This window comes from Phoxinus phoxinus (assembly GCF_949152265.1).
Source record: "Phoxinus phoxinus genome assembly, chromosome: 15".
Taxonomy (NCBI): domain Eukaryota; kingdom Metazoa; phylum Chordata; class Actinopteri; order Cypriniformes; family Leuciscidae; genus Phoxinus; species Phoxinus phoxinus.
In genome coordinates, this window is record NC_136890.1 from 16,919,552 (window position 1) to 16,939,852 (window position 20,301).

General features: G+C 39.3%; 1 protein-coding gene across 2 annotated transcripts in view; it reads left to right on the forward strand.

Annotated features, from left to right (window-relative positions):
- Positions 1 to 20,301, forward strand: part of lmx1bb (LIM homeobox transcription factor 1, beta b) — an 82,492-nt gene that overhangs the window by 59,592 nt on the left and 2,599 nt on the right. For both annotated transcript variants that reach the window (XM_079638726.1, XM_079638725.1), the window contains 5 exons: positions 11,902 to 12,134; positions 13,914 to 14,089; positions 14,812 to 14,889; positions 15,344 to 15,410; positions 19,093 to 19,251. In XM_079638726.1, the coding sequence (XP_079494852.1) occupies positions 11,902 to 12,134; positions 13,914 to 14,089; positions 14,812 to 14,889; positions 15,344 to 15,410; positions 19,093 to 19,251 (713 nt within the window). The remainder of the gene's footprint in view (positions 1 to 11,901; positions 12,135 to 13,913; positions 14,090 to 14,811; positions 14,890 to 15,343; positions 15,411 to 19,092; positions 19,252 to 20,301) is intronic.

Below are 20,301 nucleotides of genomic sequence, written 5' to 3' on the forward strand. Positions count from 1 at the left end.
TGCTCTGTATTGATGGGTTTTACAGGAGCACATTTTTAGATGTCCAGGCTGGGAATCCAGCCAGATAAGTTAGCTAAACATCAGCTATGTTGGGTTAGGAGACCAGCTTATACCATTTAAAGGGATAGTTCACCCAAAAATGAAAATTAGCCCATGATTTACTCACCCTCAAGTCATCCTAGGTGTATATGACATTCTTCTTTCAGACGAATACAATCGAAGTTATATGTCCTGTCTCTTATAATGGCAGTGAATGGCTGTTTCTGTTTTGACATTCATAAAAGTGCCCCATCATATCCATCATAAAAGTGATCCACACTGCTCCGGGGGGTTAATAAAGTAAGAAAAATATTAATATGTATCACGTTATAAAGTAAAATTGTAGCTTCCGGCCAAACGGACATTATGCCTAAAGCACAACTTACACAACTTGTGACGTCGGAAGTAGCATAGTACGCCAAGGCGTAACGTACATATCAGCCATACATCACATTACTCACAGAAGTTGCGCTTTAGACTTTCGTTACTCTTTAGATGTTGGTTTGGCCGGAAGCTAGTTATTTTACTTTATAAAGTTTTAAATATGGATATTTTTCTTACACAAACGCATCCCTCCACTTCAGAAGGCCTTTATTAACGCCCCGGAGACATGCGGAGCACTTTTATGATGGATAGATGCACCTTTATGGACTTCAAAACAGACACGGACATTCACTGCCATTATAAAGCTTGGAAGAGCTAGGACTTTTTTTTTGTATAACTCCGATTGTATTCCTCTGGAAGAAGAATGTCATATACACCTATGATTTGAGGGTGAGTAAATCTTGGGCTAATTAAAATTTTTGGGTGAACTATCCCTTTAAGACCAGTAACCAGGTGTCCCTCTAAAACCATCAAAATAGACAGGTTAACAACCTTAGGCTTGTTTAATCTTTCTTTACTTTCAAGAAAGGATATGAAAGCTGTTTGATCATCTTATATTGTAATCACAAAGTCTTAAAACTCTTTTGACTATTTAACTTATTGTAAATCTGACTCAGATTGGTCAGTTCTTGCATAAGTTTCCTCGTGCTCGCGCCCACTCAATCCCTCTTTTCTTTCATGTTTTGTGAGAAGCAGCGCTGTCTGTTTGTACACAGGAGATGTGGTTCTGCATTGAGCATGCTCACTTGAGATCTACAGCTGTCCAAACACACATTGTGTACCTGTCTGCCTGATGCCCTGACTTAGCTGTGTACTCAACCTCCAACGCTCACATATCCTTTTCATATCAGTGTGGCCATCTTTCCACACTCATCCTTCTCTCAGATTTTTTTCAATGAATACTTTATTTAGCAAGAACACATGAAATGTTTGGAAGCTTGTTTCTGCCATGAAATAAATAGGTTTAAAGGGTAATTGCGACTGTTTGTCTTTTCCCCCCTCAATTGCAAGTTCATATCTCACAATTCGGGCATTATATCTCACAATTAAGTTATTTTAAATTTTACAACTTCTTTAGAATTATAGTTTAAAATCATTTATAAATTAGAATTATTATAATTCTGACTTTTTTCTCAGAGTTGTGAAATATAAATTGGAACTGAAATAATTTTTTTTACATAAACTTGCAATTGCAAACCAGTCAGAATTATAAGATAAAAAAAAATAACTCAATTAAAATGTGTTTAATTCCATAGCGGAAACAAGCTTCCATATTAAAGGTAACAGTAAAGACATTTTGTATTGTATTGTATTGTACATTTTTAAAGTTGCTAAAGATTATTTCAAATAAATACTGTTCTTTTGAACTTTCTTTTCATCAAATAAAAAAAATCAGCACCAAATCAGCATATTATTATGATTTCTGAAGGATCATGTGACACTGAAGACGTGATGATGCTGAAAATTCAGCTTTGCCATCACAGAAATAAATTACATTTAAAAGTCTATTAAAATTTAAAAGCAGTGCTTTTAAATTGTAATAACATTTCACAATATTACAGTTTTACTATATTTTTTATCAAATAATTGCAGCCATGGTGAGCATAGAGATAAAACATTAAAAATGCTTACTGACCCGAAACTTTTGAACGATATATTATCATGCGAATACTGAACTATGTGGTCAGATTTCTTCTTTCTTTGAATAGCGTGCCACTTGAAACCTATATGCTGCCTAGTGCTTATAGTTAGACAGCATTTAAAGCATGATAAAAGTAAAAGCTGTTCCAGGAAGAAGTATAGGCGGCAGTTTCTGTGTAAATGTATGTTTTTGATCATTATTTTCCACTTTTTACATAGTTTATATTGTGTGAAAATTACTATTATTGTAATATATTCCATTCCGTGTTTGATGCCACCTTAGAAGGCAGCTGCCTATATAGGCAACAAGGTGGCTCTCTAGGTCTTGAAACAGAGCTACTGTGTCTACAGGAATTTATAGATGGAGCAATAGATGGACTTTTCTGCACCATTTTTCTGACAAAAATATGTTAAGACAGCTTGAGTTGTGTTAACTCGGCCTGTGAATGTTGCACTTGGCCCTGTGTTTCGCTGAGAGGCATTGAGGTAAGCGTGTAGACATGTTTTGACACTGATACTCTCCCTCAGCCGTGCCTCTCACCCTTGCGAATGACCCCTCAAGTTTCTTCGTCTTTCAGTTCATCGGAGCAGAAAGCATAACATTACTCATGGACATTTTTGATGATCGCGCATGAGAATAATTTAACCGCTCAACCAGGTAGAAAATGTGCCGTATATTTGAATATATCTCCTGGTGTTGTGTGATACCGCTCAGTTTGTCAGATCAATAAAGCAGTTTCAGTCATGCGTGGGATATTATTCTGTCAGATGTATAACAGGAGCCGCACGAAACGTGTTTCTGTGAACAGAAAGAGAAAATTTTACATGGCACTTTCCAAAAGAGTATAGGACAGAACCCTGAGGCACTAATTTCATTGAAGTCCTCAAACACATCACATGGGTTTTTGGATCTAAAGCACACTCAAAACAGAGATTGGTCATGAAAGATGTTATATAATGAGAGTTTCCAGTGTAATGTGTATGATGATAATGCTGATCGCCGTAAAGCTGATTTTGGAAATCGTAAAGCGACATCGATGTTTATCTTTTTCACATTGATTGCAGTGATTAGATGTTTCGTGAACCTCATTGATCGTTTCAATAGTCTTAAATGGCAGATTCATGATTGTGGGAATTCATGTGAGCTCATTTGTATGGCATACAATTCAGGTGTTGAGTTCTGAGGGGTAATAAATCAGCTGTTGCAAAACAAATGTGAATAACAATCCCTGCAGCCAGCCAGCCACCTACCTGCGCTAAAAACCTCCCAGCATTCTTAGATGCATAAGACAATGGTGTCATAGACCAAAGGAGAACCTGTCTAGACAAATCCGCTTATCCATCACGACGAGGTAGATGATCACAGAACGTTCTTTGCCGATATGGTGACTCATCCAGCGGCTTACGAGCCATTTGTTAGCCACAAGGCATATCATCAACACCCCACAAGCTTCAAAAACGGTTTGCTTCTAATTTGATAGATATTTTAAACGTGCAGGGGACAAAATGAGAGATGAAACGTGTCTTCTGAGATCTTCCCACAGTGTTCTTCAAGAGAGAGAGAGAGGGCCCAAAGATTGTTTGATGGAGGAAAACACCTCTGGGCCAGTAATGAAGGTGCACATTCTTGTCTAATGTGTTTTACTTTTACCTGCTGGGAGTTTAATTAAAAAACAAAGAGCCTCAATTTAAAGCCCATTACTATGCTAATTTAGTATAGAGAGGGAGGTGATTAAGCAGCTCTTAGCGTTGACTTGAGCTTGCCCAGGGGAGTATCGAGAAGACACTCTTTATTTGCCTTCATTAGTTCACACTGTAATCTCTCCACGCCGAAAAGAAACGCTGATACTAAGCAGTAATAGAGGCCCATTTCCTCGTGGATTATTAAAGAGAAGTTTTACTTTAATGATTATGGTATTTGTCTAATGAAACAGCATTTTTTAGTCTGTGTTTAAAGTTTAAGGACTTGAATTATGATCAATTGCGTTTAATCTCTCCCCCCGAATTGGTAAAAGTGTTGCAGTTATTCTTAAAGAATATTAAAGAGCAATGATTTTATGGCACTCTAAACCATTAGAAACTTTATCTATGATGGTCGTTCACAACCAAGTCATGGTTTTGGCTTGGAGTTGTACTGTGTTTCACATGCTGCATTTTGTGTGCTCATATTTACTTAAGTAATATAAATGTATTTTAATGTTATGGTCTTTTAGATTATTAAATGCAAAAATGTGCAGATAGATAGATAGATAGATAGATAGATAGATAGATAGATAGATAGATAGATAGATAGATAGATAGATAGATAGATAGATGGATGGATGGATGGATGGATGGATGGATGGATGGATGGATGGATGGATGGATGGATGGATGGATGGATGGATGGATGGATGGATGGATGGATGGATAGATAGACTGTGTAGGTAAATGGATGCACGGATGTCTGAAAGACCATCTATAGATGTTTGTAGTTAGTGTATATATTTGATCATATTTCAATTTTGGATGAAAGAACACTACATTTCCCAGAGAGTGAGTGTGTGTGTGTGTGTGTGTGTGTGTGTGTGTGTGTGTGTGTGTGTGTGTGTGTGTGTGTGTGTGTGTGTGTGTGTGTGTGTGTGTGTGTGTGTGTGTGTGTGTGTGTGTGTGTGTGTGTGTGTGTGTGTGTGTGTGTGTGTGTGTGTGTGTGTGTGTGTGTGTGTAGCAGAATGAGACACAAAAACAGTCAATAAAATGTTTCACAACATTGCTTCACCTATATATATTTCTTAAATTTTCAAAAATACAAGATACAGAATGAGAATAATCTTTCCCAAAGGATTTTTAGCATCCAAAAATGATTTCAAATTGCATCTGTAACTGCGAAGCTGCCCTAAATTGCTCTCTTTTACTCTTTTTGTTTGTCTCTCTCTCTTTCTGTGTTGGTATCCAGGAGAAAAAATAGCCTGGGATCTGCCACATAAGATAACATAAAAAAAATAAAAAGCTCATGAAAGCCATATAGCCTGTAACCAGGTAGCTCCCTGATGCAGAGTCTGACAAGTCTCCTTCAACCGGCCCCTTCTCCAACACCTCAGCGGTTGTGTCTTCATGATTGACACGACCAGAACACATCGCAGGCCTGGGGGGCTCGGTTGAAGAAGCCTGGGGGGGACTCACTGTCTTCAAAGTGATTGTTTACAGCTGTTAGACAGAGTCTTTGATGGAAATGTGGTGACACAAGAATCCTTTCCGAAATCGTTACAGGCTTCTCATTTTTTTCTCGTTCCCTGCATGTTCAGCACAGACAACAGGATAGGTGGGGATGAGAGCATGTGTTGCTAAATGTACGACGATTATCGAGTCGCACACTCCCCCACACCTCTCTCCCTTCTCTAGACTCATCTTTAATCTCCTCTGGGTATGTGATCCTTATCAGCGAGTTAGAGGCATTGAGGGAAAGGTCTTTAGTGGTCGGGAAATCATTGGCAACATGTGGTGAAAGCTTTAAGATGTTGTCACACTTTAAGTTGCTCATAAGCTGTTCAAAGAGAATATGCGTACTCCGACGGCAACCGCTCTGTGAGGAATTGGAAGATGAGGGCCTAGCCCTAGACTCTGGGCCTGTTTCGTTTTCTTTTTTTCTTCTCACAGAAATTTCTTCCTCTGATGAGCTGTCAAACGCTCTGTCCGTGCAAGACGCAGAAAGCCTGCAGGGAAAATATCATGCCAGAAAACAGGGAATGTAAAGATCAGTATGCAGTATTTTGGGGGTACTTTGCCTTTAACAGGGGAATGAGGTCGGCACTTAACGCAAGCCAGATTCGAACCTGCGTCCCAATAAGCACATGCTATAAGCACACCCATAATAATTTTAATTGATTTTATATATATATTTATGTAAGTGAGGATAGCAAAATAAAGTAAACTGTGACATTATGGCCAAAAATTCTTCACACAGTGGACTATCAGTATTTTTTTTTTTAATTTGGGACAAAAAATTATTCAGACACTTTGACCTGAACATGTTTTGCTTAAATGTTTTCTCTTTAATTGCTAATGCGACCTTTTTACACCACAGAAATTAAGCATTGCTTGGTAATTGGTTGACCTAAATTGGTATTATTTAATTCTGTACTTGTGAGAATTGTGACAACTGACAGCTATTCAACCTAATTCATTTGTGAGACAGTGGATGGCCAAAACCAGTGAAATATCAACTGAGTTCTTGTCATATTGTATTACAATTTTCTAAACTATAGCGAATAAACTGATAATGTGAGAAATGTTGAAGGTGTCTGAATAAGTTTTGGTTTGACTGTATATATAAATTTAGTTCACTTTATTGTGATTTCTGGTGATAGAGCACCTGTTGCGCTGAGATTCCAATGGTGGACATTTCTTCTGGCTGAACACACAGTCCTAATCCATGATCAACCAGCGACTACACTGAAGTATGAGAGTCTGGAAGCACATAATGATCTTTCCCAAAGTCATCTGTGTGGATTATCTCTGATTTGACTTGTGGGGTCTTGGTCTGGGAGGGTCTGAATCAATATTGGCACCGCGCTGCATGAATTGTGCCTGTTGATCCAAATGTGAGGGTCTTATCTGCTAATCTGTGCGCTCAGGTGTTTGGTGGGGAGCGGACATCCTCAAGACAAACAAATTGTGTGTCTAAAGGACTTTAAAGTCTCCCCCTCCCCCTCCAAAGAAGAAAAGTCTTTTTTCGTTGTAATTCGAATGAATAACTCAATAGACTTGACATAGTCTTGGGACTGTAATTTCACCTTTATGATTCATCATACACACATTCACTCTCATCAACCTAGTCAGCCGCCTTGCTGTCTATTGCCTAACATGCCTTCCTATAGAATGAAAACTGATGTGCTCATAGGCAGCAACTAGCGCTCTGCACTGGTGATTCGACTCCTGATTGATCTCAAATTGATTTGTTAGAAGGTGCTATACAAAAGTATTATTATTGAGGTATTTTATAAGACATATTAACAGTCTTAATAAGCAGTTAATTCGATTTTGGAACTGAGCAGTAGTGTCCGCTAATACATAATGTAAACGACTCTTCAGAATCGTTTTGTTCCTCAAGACCATGAGTAGGAAAGGTGAGATCTGTAGCCCTACAGACAAACACGATCTTGTGTTTTGTGTCCGATGGTAGTACTTTTTTCTTATTGAGTTTGTAGAGGCAGATCGTTTAAAAAGGCCCAGATGTGTCTCAACTGTAGTATTCTAGTCTCTAGTGCTTTCATCTCAGACCACATGGACAGAAATCCCCTCCAGAGGACGCGTAGCATCCTTGTATGCCCGTCCTATCTGTCCGGTCTGGTATTCCCCTCCGCAGCCATACTCCGTTGCTCGCCCAGGCTAATCAGGTAATGTTACGGGGGATTGAAAGCACCCCCCCTCAACCTGGTTGGCCTTCGCCTGCTCACACTGCGGTGTTGTTTTAAAGCGCATTCTTTCGGCGCTGAACTTGGAAAGGTATTAAAGTGGGATTAGGGGCTCCTCCACAATCCAGTGCTTGTGTCATTCACTGGGCTGCTCTCTTTCACCCCCTCTCTCTCTTTTTCTTTTACCCCCTCCTCTGCCCTGTTTGATTGTGGCGATCAGTGGGAGTTGAAGTGACTGTGCCTTTCAAAAGGAAAAAAAAGGGGTAGGGTTAAATCCCTACTCCACTGCTCCCTGCTAATTCCCCTTGTTCCTCCAAGAAGGATTTACTTCTGCTGCCAGCTTGTGAAAGGCTTTCTCTGCCCATCCGAAAAGTTAGCCGTCGCCTTCCTGCGGAGGTGTGGTTGCTATAGCAGGGGCGTCATGCGTGGCTATTCCATCAGAGGTCCCGCTGAGAATGGGGAACGGGTCAGGGGGGCTGACGACAGCCAAAAAGTCCGGATTAGATGCCGGGACAAAGCCAGGACAGGAAGATTCCAGAAGGAACAAATGGGAATTACAGCAGCAAAAATAATGCAAAGTGACAGAGAGGGGAAATAGAAAAATAATGGCTTACAAGATTAGGACGGGTGGGGGAAAAGGAGGTGAGAAGAAAAGAGGCGGATGAAAGGGAATGTTTTCATTTGGATGAGAAGGATCCTGAGAGCGGGGCGGCGTCGAGGTGAGCAGGCGAAACTAGAAAGTGTCACCACTGCTCAATAGGGTTCATTTCCTGTGCTTTCCGGCCTTTATCACCCTGGAATCTTTGACACGGATTCACATTGTTGAATAAACATTTGATTGGGACTGAGTCATGACAGATTCATTATTCTGTTTGACTTGTTTGACAGATCTGGCATATAACTGGTTAATCTAGTCAAAATACTCTGTCAGCCATCGGTTAATATGAAAGTCGTGTGTGTTTGGATGTGTTTAGATAGCAGAGATTCCATAAATATGATGGAATATGCAAAATCATCTTGTTATTGTTACCCACTCATCTTTTTTTAATGTTCTTTACAGATGTTTTAGAAGATCATATCACAGTGCTGTGGTCTTCATGCCAAAAATGACAACCATGCTAATCTTCAATACTTGCTCAATACTTGATTTGTTGCGGGGGCGAAACAAAAATATTTTCATGTGATTAATGAAATCTGTATGGACATAATTGCTTGAACAATAGGGAGTAACCACAACAGATCAGGCTGTGTTTAAACACACAATGATGAAGGTGTATTCCTTAGAAATATTCATTTGCTTCATTCGCTCAGATTGGAGAAACGGAGCCAGGTAGACGAATATCCTATGAGCACAAGAGAATTGTCGACATGCCAACAGTTTAGTTAGGATTAATAGTTTTCCACTGGCAAATCAAAATCTTCTAATCTTCTTATTGTCCAACAATAAATAAAAGATTATAAGCTTATGTACAGCCTGCTCCATATAGTTATACTCCAAAAAAAACAGAGGTTGTTAAACTTTTTAATGCCAAAAACCCCTAAATATGATGACCCCCCTAAAATCTCATGGCAGCTGTATATGTTGATGTATAAAGACCCATTTTTGGTGGTAAAAATTATACACATTTCTATTGTAATGTAATTTCCAAAATTTGGAAAATAGTCACTAACTTAACGACAGTATGTAGTATCTAAATCTGTAATGTAAATACATATTTTTTTCTTTTTTTTTATGTTTTCATTTAATCTAGTGGACACCAATTTGAAAAGTTTAACAGAAACTGAAATAATCAATATGAAATAATCAGCATAAGTACATAAAACCTACAGTATCCTCCAATGAGCATTTGGACAGTTATTTTTCCAGCACTAATAATGATGCAGCTCCATAAATGACAAGGCATTTCTACTATATGCTACGTCGGTTTATTCTCGTGACAGCTCAAAGGACGCCCGTAGAAACTTTGACGTGCACAACAAGAGTCGCGGCAAAAAAAAAGTACCCAGCTATACAAACTCCAACAAACGGCGATGCAGCTGGTCGTGTGTCCAGCGGGCTGTCATTATCAGTCCCCCATCACCATCTCACAATGAAATTACCATCACAAAACCCACCATATTTACACATATTCATCTGGACTCATATTAACACATATTCATCACTGTCAACCAACCCTGTCCACCATCCACAGAATATGATGATGGGCATTCTCCCTGTCTCTCCCTCCCCGATGAACAATGCCACAGATGAAACGCAGAGATACGCACAAGCGCCGGGGCAGCTGTCCTACCAGCCAGATCAAACAAAAGAACCAAGGCTAATAAATCAGCTTTTATGGGCTGGACACTGTCACACACACCCGCTTCCTGTAGAGGTGGGCTCCCGCTGAACCTCGGAAGATGAGAGCGAGATGGCAATATCTCTGCCTGTAATGAAAGCAAAATGATTTTATCGACACCCTTAGGAGGAAATGAAGGCTGCGGGGGCGGCCGCGGTCTGTTATGTAAACAGACGTGTATTGTGGCACGGCGTATGATTTTAGAGTATATCTGACAGGAGATGAAGATGCAGGTTCACAACACGATATAGTGTAAATTTGCATACGATTGATTGTATGTTTTATTTTTTTTCTCAGATCAATACGGTTGCTGTTTGATTACTAGGCGATATCTCGTGAAATAAAATGCAAACACTTTTTAAGCCATCTTCTCTAAGAAATAACTTCCCGTTTGAGTATCATTGTGCGAGTGGCGGTGGAGCCTGTCTAATCACTGCAGTGAGTGGGGTAAAGCCAGTGGAGCTGAGGGCCCACGCCGCTGATTGAGGTTTGCTGGTGCGTTGGGTCGAGAGGTGATCCCGTATTTCCTCCCATTGGGTTCTGCTGAAGCGTTGAGGGGTTATGCAGGCTGCATTAACAGATGAGCCAGTGTCAAAGCAGATCGCTCAGGGGCTCAGCCTCATGCACCCTGCCCCCCTAATCACCAAACTATGATGGACAAGCATATGTAAAGACATTCACAGTGCTGTGATGCCTTCTGACTCTTCACTCTTACGCTATATTTTAAATCTCTAGTCACCTAAAAGTTAAAAGTCATCATTTACTTGCGCCACGTCATGTCGTTTCAAACCTGTATGTGGTTATTTTTTCACCATAAAAGTAGTCTAAATATATGTTTATTTGTTTGTTTGCTACATGTACAGGTAGATTACTCCCAAAGGTTGTCAGTGAGATTTAAAAAAAATTGTAATTATTAAAAAATACTTGGTAACACTTTATTTTACAGTGTCCTTGTTACATATGTCACTATATGAAGACTTCAGATGCAAAAGCCTCTAAGTGCCGTCTGAAATTTTCTTCTAGAATGATAATTTTTATCAAGATTGTATGTTTATGTTCAGTTATTTCACTTTAATGGCAATGAAAACTACCTATTAATTGTCATTAAAGTGAAATTACTTCAATATACAAGCTTGATAAAAATGCTCATTTTAGAAGAAAACTTCAGATGGCGCTTAGAGGCTTTTGCATCTGAAGTCTATGTACTTACCATTGTAATAACTGTAAATTATGCATACTGTAATTACATGCAACTAACCCTCAACCAAATCCTAATCCTACCCTAACCCTAAAGTAAGGACATGTTGTTAATTAATATTACTCATTACTTAAATATATAATTACATTGTAACAATGACACAATAAAGTAACTAAATAGATCAAAATTGACAGTTAAGAAATTTATGAAGTTCTATTTTGATAACACTTTACAATAAGGTATCATTTTATTAACATTAGTTAACATGAACTAACTATGAACAATATATTCCTACACCATATATTTATATTTGTTAACGTTAGTTAATAAAATATGAATGTTCATGTTAGATCACAGTGCTTTAACTAATGTTAACAGATACATGTATTAGTAAATGCTGAAATTAATATTAACTAATGAAGTTAACTAATGTTAACAAATGAAACCTTATTGTAATTTATCTATCATTTAAATTCAAACAAACGCTGTCATCAAATAATTTGGGGTAAAAAAATAAACGTATCCTACTTTCTACGAAAAAAAATATTCTGTTTTCAATATTGATCATAATAATAGGAAATGTTTCTTCACCCAATTCACATATTAGCATGATTTCTGACAGTGTGACACTGAAGACTGGAGTATTATAGTAATAACTGCTCAAAATTCAGCTTTGCCATCACAAGAATTGATTACATTTTATCATTTTGAAATGGCCAACAGGTATTTGTAGTACAAAATATTTCACAATATTTCTTTGTACTGTATTTTTACTGTAAGCAAATTAATGCAGCTTTGATGAGCATAAGATACTTCTTTCAAAAGCATTTTAAAAATCTTACCAACCTAAAATATCGATAAGTTTTTTAGCTTTTATAAATGTTTCTTCTCTTTGTCACTTTCTCAGGTTATTTGCGACCAAATGCAACGGGTGTCTGGAGAAGATCGCCCCCACAGAGTTTGTGATGCGGGCGCTGGAGTGCGTGTACCACCTCAACTGCTTCTGCTGCTGTGTGTGTGACCGACAGCTACGGAAAGGGGATGAGTTTGTCCTGAAGGACGGACAGCTGCTGTGCAAGAGCGACTATGAGAGAGAGAAAGACCTGCTCGGCTCCGTCAGTCCAGATGACTCAGATTCAGGTATAAATAAAGGCTATTCTATACACCATAGACCATGATGTCAATGTATTCATAAACATTATTATTAGGGGAGATGTCATTCTCATTCTCATCCGAAGACTTTCTTTCTTCTGCAAATACGGAAGATGATAATCTGAAGAATGTTTGAGGCCAATGGGGTTCAAGACAACTGACTTTTTTTCAATTGACTTTCATTGTATGGGCAATAAAAACATTCCACAGAAGAAAAAGAAAGTGTAGAAGAAAAAGTGTAGAATATGGCCTCTTTAAACAGCTATAAGTGGAGAAAGAGCAGTTCTGACAGAGAGAAGTCACACTGTGCTGTCTGATGTTGGCAAGTTAAATTGCTGGAAAAAGATGAGCTTGAATCTCTGAGTGACAAGAGGGATTTCAGGCCCTGCTCACCAACATCCCCTCACTCCTTATCGGATGCCCTTTCCCTCACTTCACCGTAATGATGCATCTCACCAAGCCTCACTTTTAACATCCCCATGTGGATCTCATTTAAACGTGCGCAAGCACGCAGCAAACTCTCTTAAACGCAGAGAAATTTGCCAGATGCTTTACCAAGCCTGTGTTTGTCTCTTTTCTATTCTTCATTTATAATGTTAGAATTTTAGATTTTTTTGTATGTGTGTGTGTTTGGGTTTTAAGTTGACCTGAACACAATGGCAAGGAATTAATTTGGTTTGCAGCACACCACACTGCTGACAGAAAAAGAGATCAGAAACAGATGCGAGAGAGGACCAAATCGGCCCATCATGTTTGTATCTCCCGCTGATTACTTAAAAAGGCCAAACCATTTGCAGGCCTAATCGCCAGAGATGTTCACTGCTGATGCCACAAAAGCCACTGGTGCCAAATTGCAGAAGCCCTTAATCTCGAAAAACAGTCACGCTGGGAACGTGCCCATTTGGGTTTTTAACTTTTGAACTGGGCCACGTTATGGAGTTTGGCACCTTTTTTTTTAATTACTATTATTATTCAATAAAACACAAGCTGATGTGGCTTATTGGATGAAACCTCCACCCACTGAACAATAAAGCCAATCCCCCGTTTGACTATAATAATTACAGTATGAAAGCCAGGAGCCATTTTGTGAATATGGCACATTAGCTGGACCTACTGAGAGAGATTACCACGACACAGGCTTGATTAACCCGCCCGAGGATCACCTAAGACTAATTGAGACACTTTGATTAGTTCATATGAACAGGCAGTGTACATTTTGTGATATGAGGCGAGATATCAAATTGAATTTATTGGATCTGTGAGCTTAAATTGTGCTTGTATAGTTTGATTTGACTCTTTTTGCCCTATGTTCTGTGAGCATGTGCACTGTTTGAATTTGTGGTTTTGCTATATGTTTCACTTCCCCTGGATATTAGACCTCATTTCCCATAAGTACTCCACGTTCATACCTTCCCCCAAAACGTTGTATCCGCTGTGTGTTGGATTCTTATCAAAGATTTATATAGTGTAATACAGCCAAAGCTGCGCGCTATTAATTTTAAATGACACCATGTCCAGTCCAATGACAAATTCACATACTTCACAGTCAGAGTTGCAGTCTTGCAGTGGATGTGGCCCACTCGTGCACTAATAAATTGATAACAAAAGTATTAAAACCACATGTGTCTCCTTTCATTATGGATGCACTGTGACTGAATCTCCGAAAATTGAAAAGAACAAAAACTTCTATTTATCAGTAGGTTGTCAAAAAGTTGCAGAGTTTTAAAAGTAAATACTGATTCTTCTGAATGATGGATTTCCTTCCAGAGAAAAGCGAAGATGAGGAACTGGATATCAAGCCGGAAAAGGGCTCAGGAGGCACTGGGAAGGGAGATGATGGGAAAGACCCAAGAAGACCCAAGCGACCACGCACCATCCTCACCACGCAGCAGAGACGCGCATTCAAGGCATCGTTTGAGGTGTCTTCCAAACCCTGCCGGAAGGTGAGTTCCTCTAGATATCACTTTCTCTTTCTATGGAAGTCATTTCTGACTCAGATAAAATAAAACAGAAAATTATGAGATAAAGTTTAAAATAGGAAATAGTCTCATTGTAAGATATAAAGTTGCAGTTGTGATAGTCACAATCACGTTTTAATAACAATGAAGTTAAAATGTTTTAGTCGTAGTTATGATATAGGGTCACACTGTAACATGTAGTCACATTAAGTTAGTCAAAATTTCATTATGTGAAATACAATTGCAATTGTAGGATATGAAGTAACACTTACGAGAAAAAGTTGCAATTACAAGATATGCAGTTGCAATATAGTCGCAATTGCATGAAATAGTGTCAGTTAAGAGTTTTAATTAACGTAATAATTGTAATATATAGTAACCTTAAAAGAGTCACAATTGCGATGAATGAAGTTGCAATTGTGAGATGTCAAGTCACATTGCAATAAATAGTAAAATTAACAAGAAATATAGCAATTGTGAAATATCAAGATGCTATTGTTAGATATGAAGTTACAATTGTAAGGTCAAGTTGCACTAACCAGAAATGATGCAATTGCAAGATATGCAGTGAGATGTACAGTCACATTGTTTGAGATAAAGTCTCAATAGTGAAAAAAAATTCTGAGTTATGTTTTTAAAGACTCTGAAATGTGTTTCCATATATAATACACTGACTCTTCACTAAATATTGTGTGTGTGTGATTCAGGTAAGAGAGACGCTGGCTGCGGAAACAGGCCTGAGCGTGCGCGTGGTTCAAGTGTGGTTCCAGAACCAAAGAGCTAAGGTGACTACCTTATTAATCATCCAGTATTACCCGCACAAACCTGATAATGTACATCCAAGGACCAGATAACACAACAATTTGCAAGTAATCCTCCAACAACGCACTAAGTCCTCGCAACCGCTGCCAAAAGGGAAAGAGCGAGTGAGGCTCGAGACAGCAAATCTCAGTCGCTATCTGCCTGAAGCTTAACCTCTCGACGCATTCCACAAAAAACTCCCCAAGAGTTCGAGAGAGATGTATTCACATCCATCCTGCTCTTACGTTAGCGTCTGAAACCCACCTCAGAGCACTGATTTTATCTTCAAAAGGCTGCGGATAATATAATGCAGCCAGATCAAGCTTGGCGTAGTTCAAGCAGAGGTGAACAACAAGGAGCATCTCTCTTTAGATAGTCGAGAGTTGGTCTGGGGAGTCGCGAAGTTTTCTGATTGTGCTTTTATCGTTATTTTTTCAGATGAAGAAGTTGGCGCGGAGACAGCAGCAGCAACAGGAGCAGCAGAACTCCCAAAGGCTGGGCCAAGGTAAAATGTCCTAATATGAACCCGAAGGCAACCAGATCGGTCCGAAATACAACTTTAAGATGATTTGTTGAAACTCAACAAACATAAATAGCTTTTATCTCCGATCTACAGACGTTTTGTTGCGTTTTTGTAATTGTGTGGGGAAATGTTTTGAATGCATCTGGAAATCAGATTAGCCAAAGCATTAAATAAAAGAACGTGTAGAATTTTAACTGTAAAATTTTACTCCATCTATTTGTAACTGGTCAAAATTCAATGTTTGAAAGAATATCCAAGCGTAGAAAGTGAGGTATCCCATCTGACCTCCTTCCACATCATCCCTTGCAGTGTTGAGTTGTGTCCACCCTCCATAAAAAAACAGGGCGAGCGACACGGGCGCTGACCACTGGTCGCTGTAGATTAGGTCGAAAAACGAGTGCAACCCTTGTGTGTGGGAGGAAGTGTGGAGGTGGGTGAATTAATTTACAGCATAAGCGCATTGAAGTTGCCTCCACTTTCCCGTTCCCTCCTCTGCTGGAAGTGACCCAGCATCCTAGTTTCAGTAAAAGCGGCCGTCTCAAGTTGCCATGCAGCCGGGCGCAAAGGATGAGCCACTGTGCGTCTGTGATCTTCACACTCATGGAGTTCACGGCCTTCATGTTTTTAAGTTGCTGATCATGCTTGGCAACATTCCATGTATTAATACCATTTTTCAGCAATGCAACTAGGCTAATTTTTCATTTTCGAGTGTTAAAGATCTAATCCGCAAAGTAGTGTCTTTTCGACAGTTAATATGTTGCTGTGACTATCCAACTGGGCTTCTGTAACAGATGAGTTTGGATGAGACTGTCTGGAAAATGGAAAACGTGAAGAATATTATTCCAAGCTCTACGGAGGAGGACAAATGTTTCCTCTACAGCTCAAGAGTCTTAATTCCTGTACAAATATTTGTTGTAAGGCAGTGGAGTCCATTCCTCCATCAGTCATATTTATTTCTTCGCTCTTTCTCCGTTTCTCTTTAGAGACTGTGCAAATCATCATAATGCAGTTTTATTTTAGAGATAAAGTTTGAATACAGAGAACACATTTCCCTCTTATGGCTGTGTTGGATAAAACATACACCTTATTGTACTTAAGGCTTAAATTGTAATAATCAAAACATTTAAAGCCAACTTGACTGTAGGTTTATGGCTAATAACATTGCTTAATACATTTAAGACCTTTAATTTAATGTTTGCACAAAGTCTGTTTACATTTTATATCCATTTTTGTTGGTGTACTTAGGAAGACTACATTTTAATAATCAAACATGTTAATGCTACTGAATGTATGTGCCTAATAATATTGCTTATACCTGTTAACACATTTTATTTACATTTTAGATCCATAAAGAGACATATAAACATGAGTTTTGTTCTTTGAGATAAGAGCTTGTCTTCCTGTCTTAATTTTCTGTAAAACTGAGGGTTTATATTGACATTTTATTGCTGAACAGGCTCCCTTGTGCCTGCTCCCCTGCAAAGCCATAATCCAGACGGTCATTGAATCATCTTCAGTGATAAACCACAAGCAATAATACTTTTATTTTATAGACCGATGTTGGACTATTCTCACGATGCATTCATTTATGGAGCTTTGACTCTGCTGTGTAGAGCAAAAAGATCACTGCCGAAACATCAGAAGTGTAAAGTCATCACATTGACACTAGTTTCTCTGCGTTTGCTTCAGCACTTTTGTGGTCTTTGGCTGTGTCACATTTAATGGGATAATTCAAGTCAGATAGTGATCCATCTTTGGTCATGAACCCTACCCTCATGAACCAATAGAGATCTTTTCTCAGAGAAACGAAAGAAAATGATAGGGTGATGGGGACGCTCGAGAGAGACAGCTAGGTGTAGATGAACTATTCTGGTGGTCTGAGATACTGAGAAGTCTTGTGAAGTCAGACTCCCCTTTGGGAAATACCAAAGCGAGGCCATGATGTCATGAATCATGGAATTGGGCTGGAATATGTCATCTGATGGAGCCCCACGGTTAATACATCGTTATATGTGTTATCGTAAATCCTATCTGTCTTGGTTATAAGTGTCAGCTTTCCAATAGCTTCAGCTGTGGGGCCAGTGATTGGTGTGAAAACATTCTAGAAAAGACTTTGCTCCGTCATTTTGTGGTTCAGGGGCATTTATAAGATTTCTTGACATCTTACAACTTTATGTAGGTCACAGGCAGAAAGAAAAGGGGGGGGGGGGGGGGGAATCAGATTTAAAAAGTCTTACATTAAAAATAAAAGCTCATTGATTTACTTTTGTGGATGGTTCTTCTACAAGTCGATGTATCGGAATGGTAATGTGTTTTATATATCGCTCTCTGCAGCGTCGGACACATAATGGTAATTATTATGATTAGCCTTTTGCTTGACTGCGTTATCAAACAGATAATAATGTGTCGCTAATGTTACACAAACCATGTTCCCGTTCGCCATCTCAGAGTCAAAGAGCCACCGTCTAAAAAAAATCAGCATTCTTAGAAACGCTTTGAACAACTTAGGATGTCAGTGGAAAAAAGGCATATAGTTCATCATAACATAGTAATATACATCATATACGTAATTCACCTGCTATATTACTAAATGTACCCGATTTTTCATCTCAACATAAATATACCGGGATAATCTAGCTTCTCTTGAGACTCCCTGCTTCACAGCAGGTAATGATAAGCTAATGCCAAACTTTGGCGTGATTGGTTACAAGGTTTGTGATGTAGGAAATACCGGCGATTTCAAACTGCGTTTTTGAGACTTTCTTTATATCACTGCAGTTTTAAGGACAAAATACTCAGCAACGCTGTTTACTGCACATGGTTTGCTTAAAGCATATTAAAAACACCACATAGACATAAACAACATTAAAAACTTGGTTTTCACCACAGGGGGACTTTAAGAGACGTATTGACTTTATTGACACAGTCATGAGAGTCTGCAGGGCTCTTCTCTATGACATAATTTCCTAGTTTTGACATAGTTTTGTTTTGTTTATCCCCTGCATGTTGGTTGGACCACGTTTGATTTGGTGGACAATTTTAATATTTATAAGCTGAAGTAGTTTTCACAGGGCCCCCCCAAAAAAAGCATCATGGTATCTACACTTTTATTTTTATTATACTCAGAAAAGTCCTGGATTATGGGTTAGCGTGTAAGTGTCAGTGTGGTGAAACTCAACATCAGATGTCTTTGCATCAGAGTAGAAGATGTAATGGAAACTTGTGGAAGCCTGTAGAAATGAATTGCAGACATCTTTCTTGCGAGAGCTCACCACTCAAAAGCAGAGGGCTGAGATGGTGGGCTCCAGACTGGAAGCCACAAGAGTCATTCCTAACCCTCGGCATTGTGTGTGTGACTCATAGAGAACTGCCCTATAGGGCTGGTGTCACAGCGTCTTCTCCCGCTACAGAACGAGAGTGTTTCTTGTTTGTTGGTTTTCATGAAATTCAACTTGATTTCGAGGCCAGATACCAGACCCAGCCTTGATTTTTGGAGAAACCCAATCCACAAAAAGTACAATGCTTACAAAACGAAGCATTAAGTTTTGCATTATGTACAGTTGTTAAACTAACTACGGCCTCCAGTTTGCAGAGATGATGTCAGTCATCTCTACCGTGAGAATGTCGCAAGGGCTGATCAATGTCTTCTTTTCTCCCCCTCCAGAGGTGATGTCCAATCGGATGGAGGGAATGATGAACTCCTACACACCATTGGCTCCAGCCCAGCAACAGATGGTTGCCATGGAGAACGGTTACAGCACCGATCCCTTCCAGCAGGGCCTCACCCCTCCTCAAATGCCCGGTGACCACATGAACCCATATGGTGAGCATCAACCCGTGAGCTCTGTCATGTTTGCTCCCTGAAGCTGGGGCATGTGTTTGGACCACAAGGTTCACAGAATGCGACCACACCACCCTTCTTTCCTCATGAGATTACGCAAGCACACCCCTTTATTTTGAAGTATTCCTTCCAAATGAATTCAGCATGTTTCAAAACCATACTCGCCCCATCCGATGTTCCCAGAGCTACCCGTTCGGTTTATTCGCGCTGGGTCTCGTAGGGATTAATGGTGCAGTCTGTTATGCTGTGTGACACTGTCTATTGGATGTTTGGTAAAGAGCAGAACGATGATCTGTGGTGCGGCATGTAAAAACAACAATGGTTAACCATGATGACTGACGCTTAAAGTACCATGGGAAAGCATGGGTCTGCTAGCAAAACAACAAAATGTGCAAAACCATAGAAAGCCAGCTAGCCACATGCGCATTTGTCAAAAAACAAATAGCATCAATTATTCATTCATAAATGCCATTATGTTGTGTGAGAATTGAACCCCATGACATTTTAAAACCTGAACGTTCAGGTTCCTTCATAAAAACTTTAAATTATCAGAAATGTTTGAGAAAAAAAAATGCAATTTAGCATAGGCTTTTGGGGGACTGCAAGCGTCCTCTCTAAGATATCACTTAATTTTTTACTTTTTTATCTCTATTTTTGCATGTTAAGCCCAATTTCTACTTCTGTGTCGAACTCACGCCGTAGCTACATCGTAGGCTGTGTGTAGAGCGCATACCCTTCGGTGTTCCCTGACGTGCACCTCTCCAAAAATTTAACAACGCATCAATTCTACGCGGACGCAAGCGCTGTGATTGGTCACCTAGAACCCCTCCCTCGGGTTTCACACGCTCCCTCTGCATGTGTAATTGCGTGTTAACACGGACAACGACACAGCAGTATAAATAAAAACCAACGTGTAGTCTATAGCATAGAGGCTACCCGTAGGTCCGACGCAGAAGTTTTTTTTTTTTTTAAAGATTATGTTAAACTATCTAAGTTTTCTTTTCAATAATTACATTTTTCATTCATTTTAAT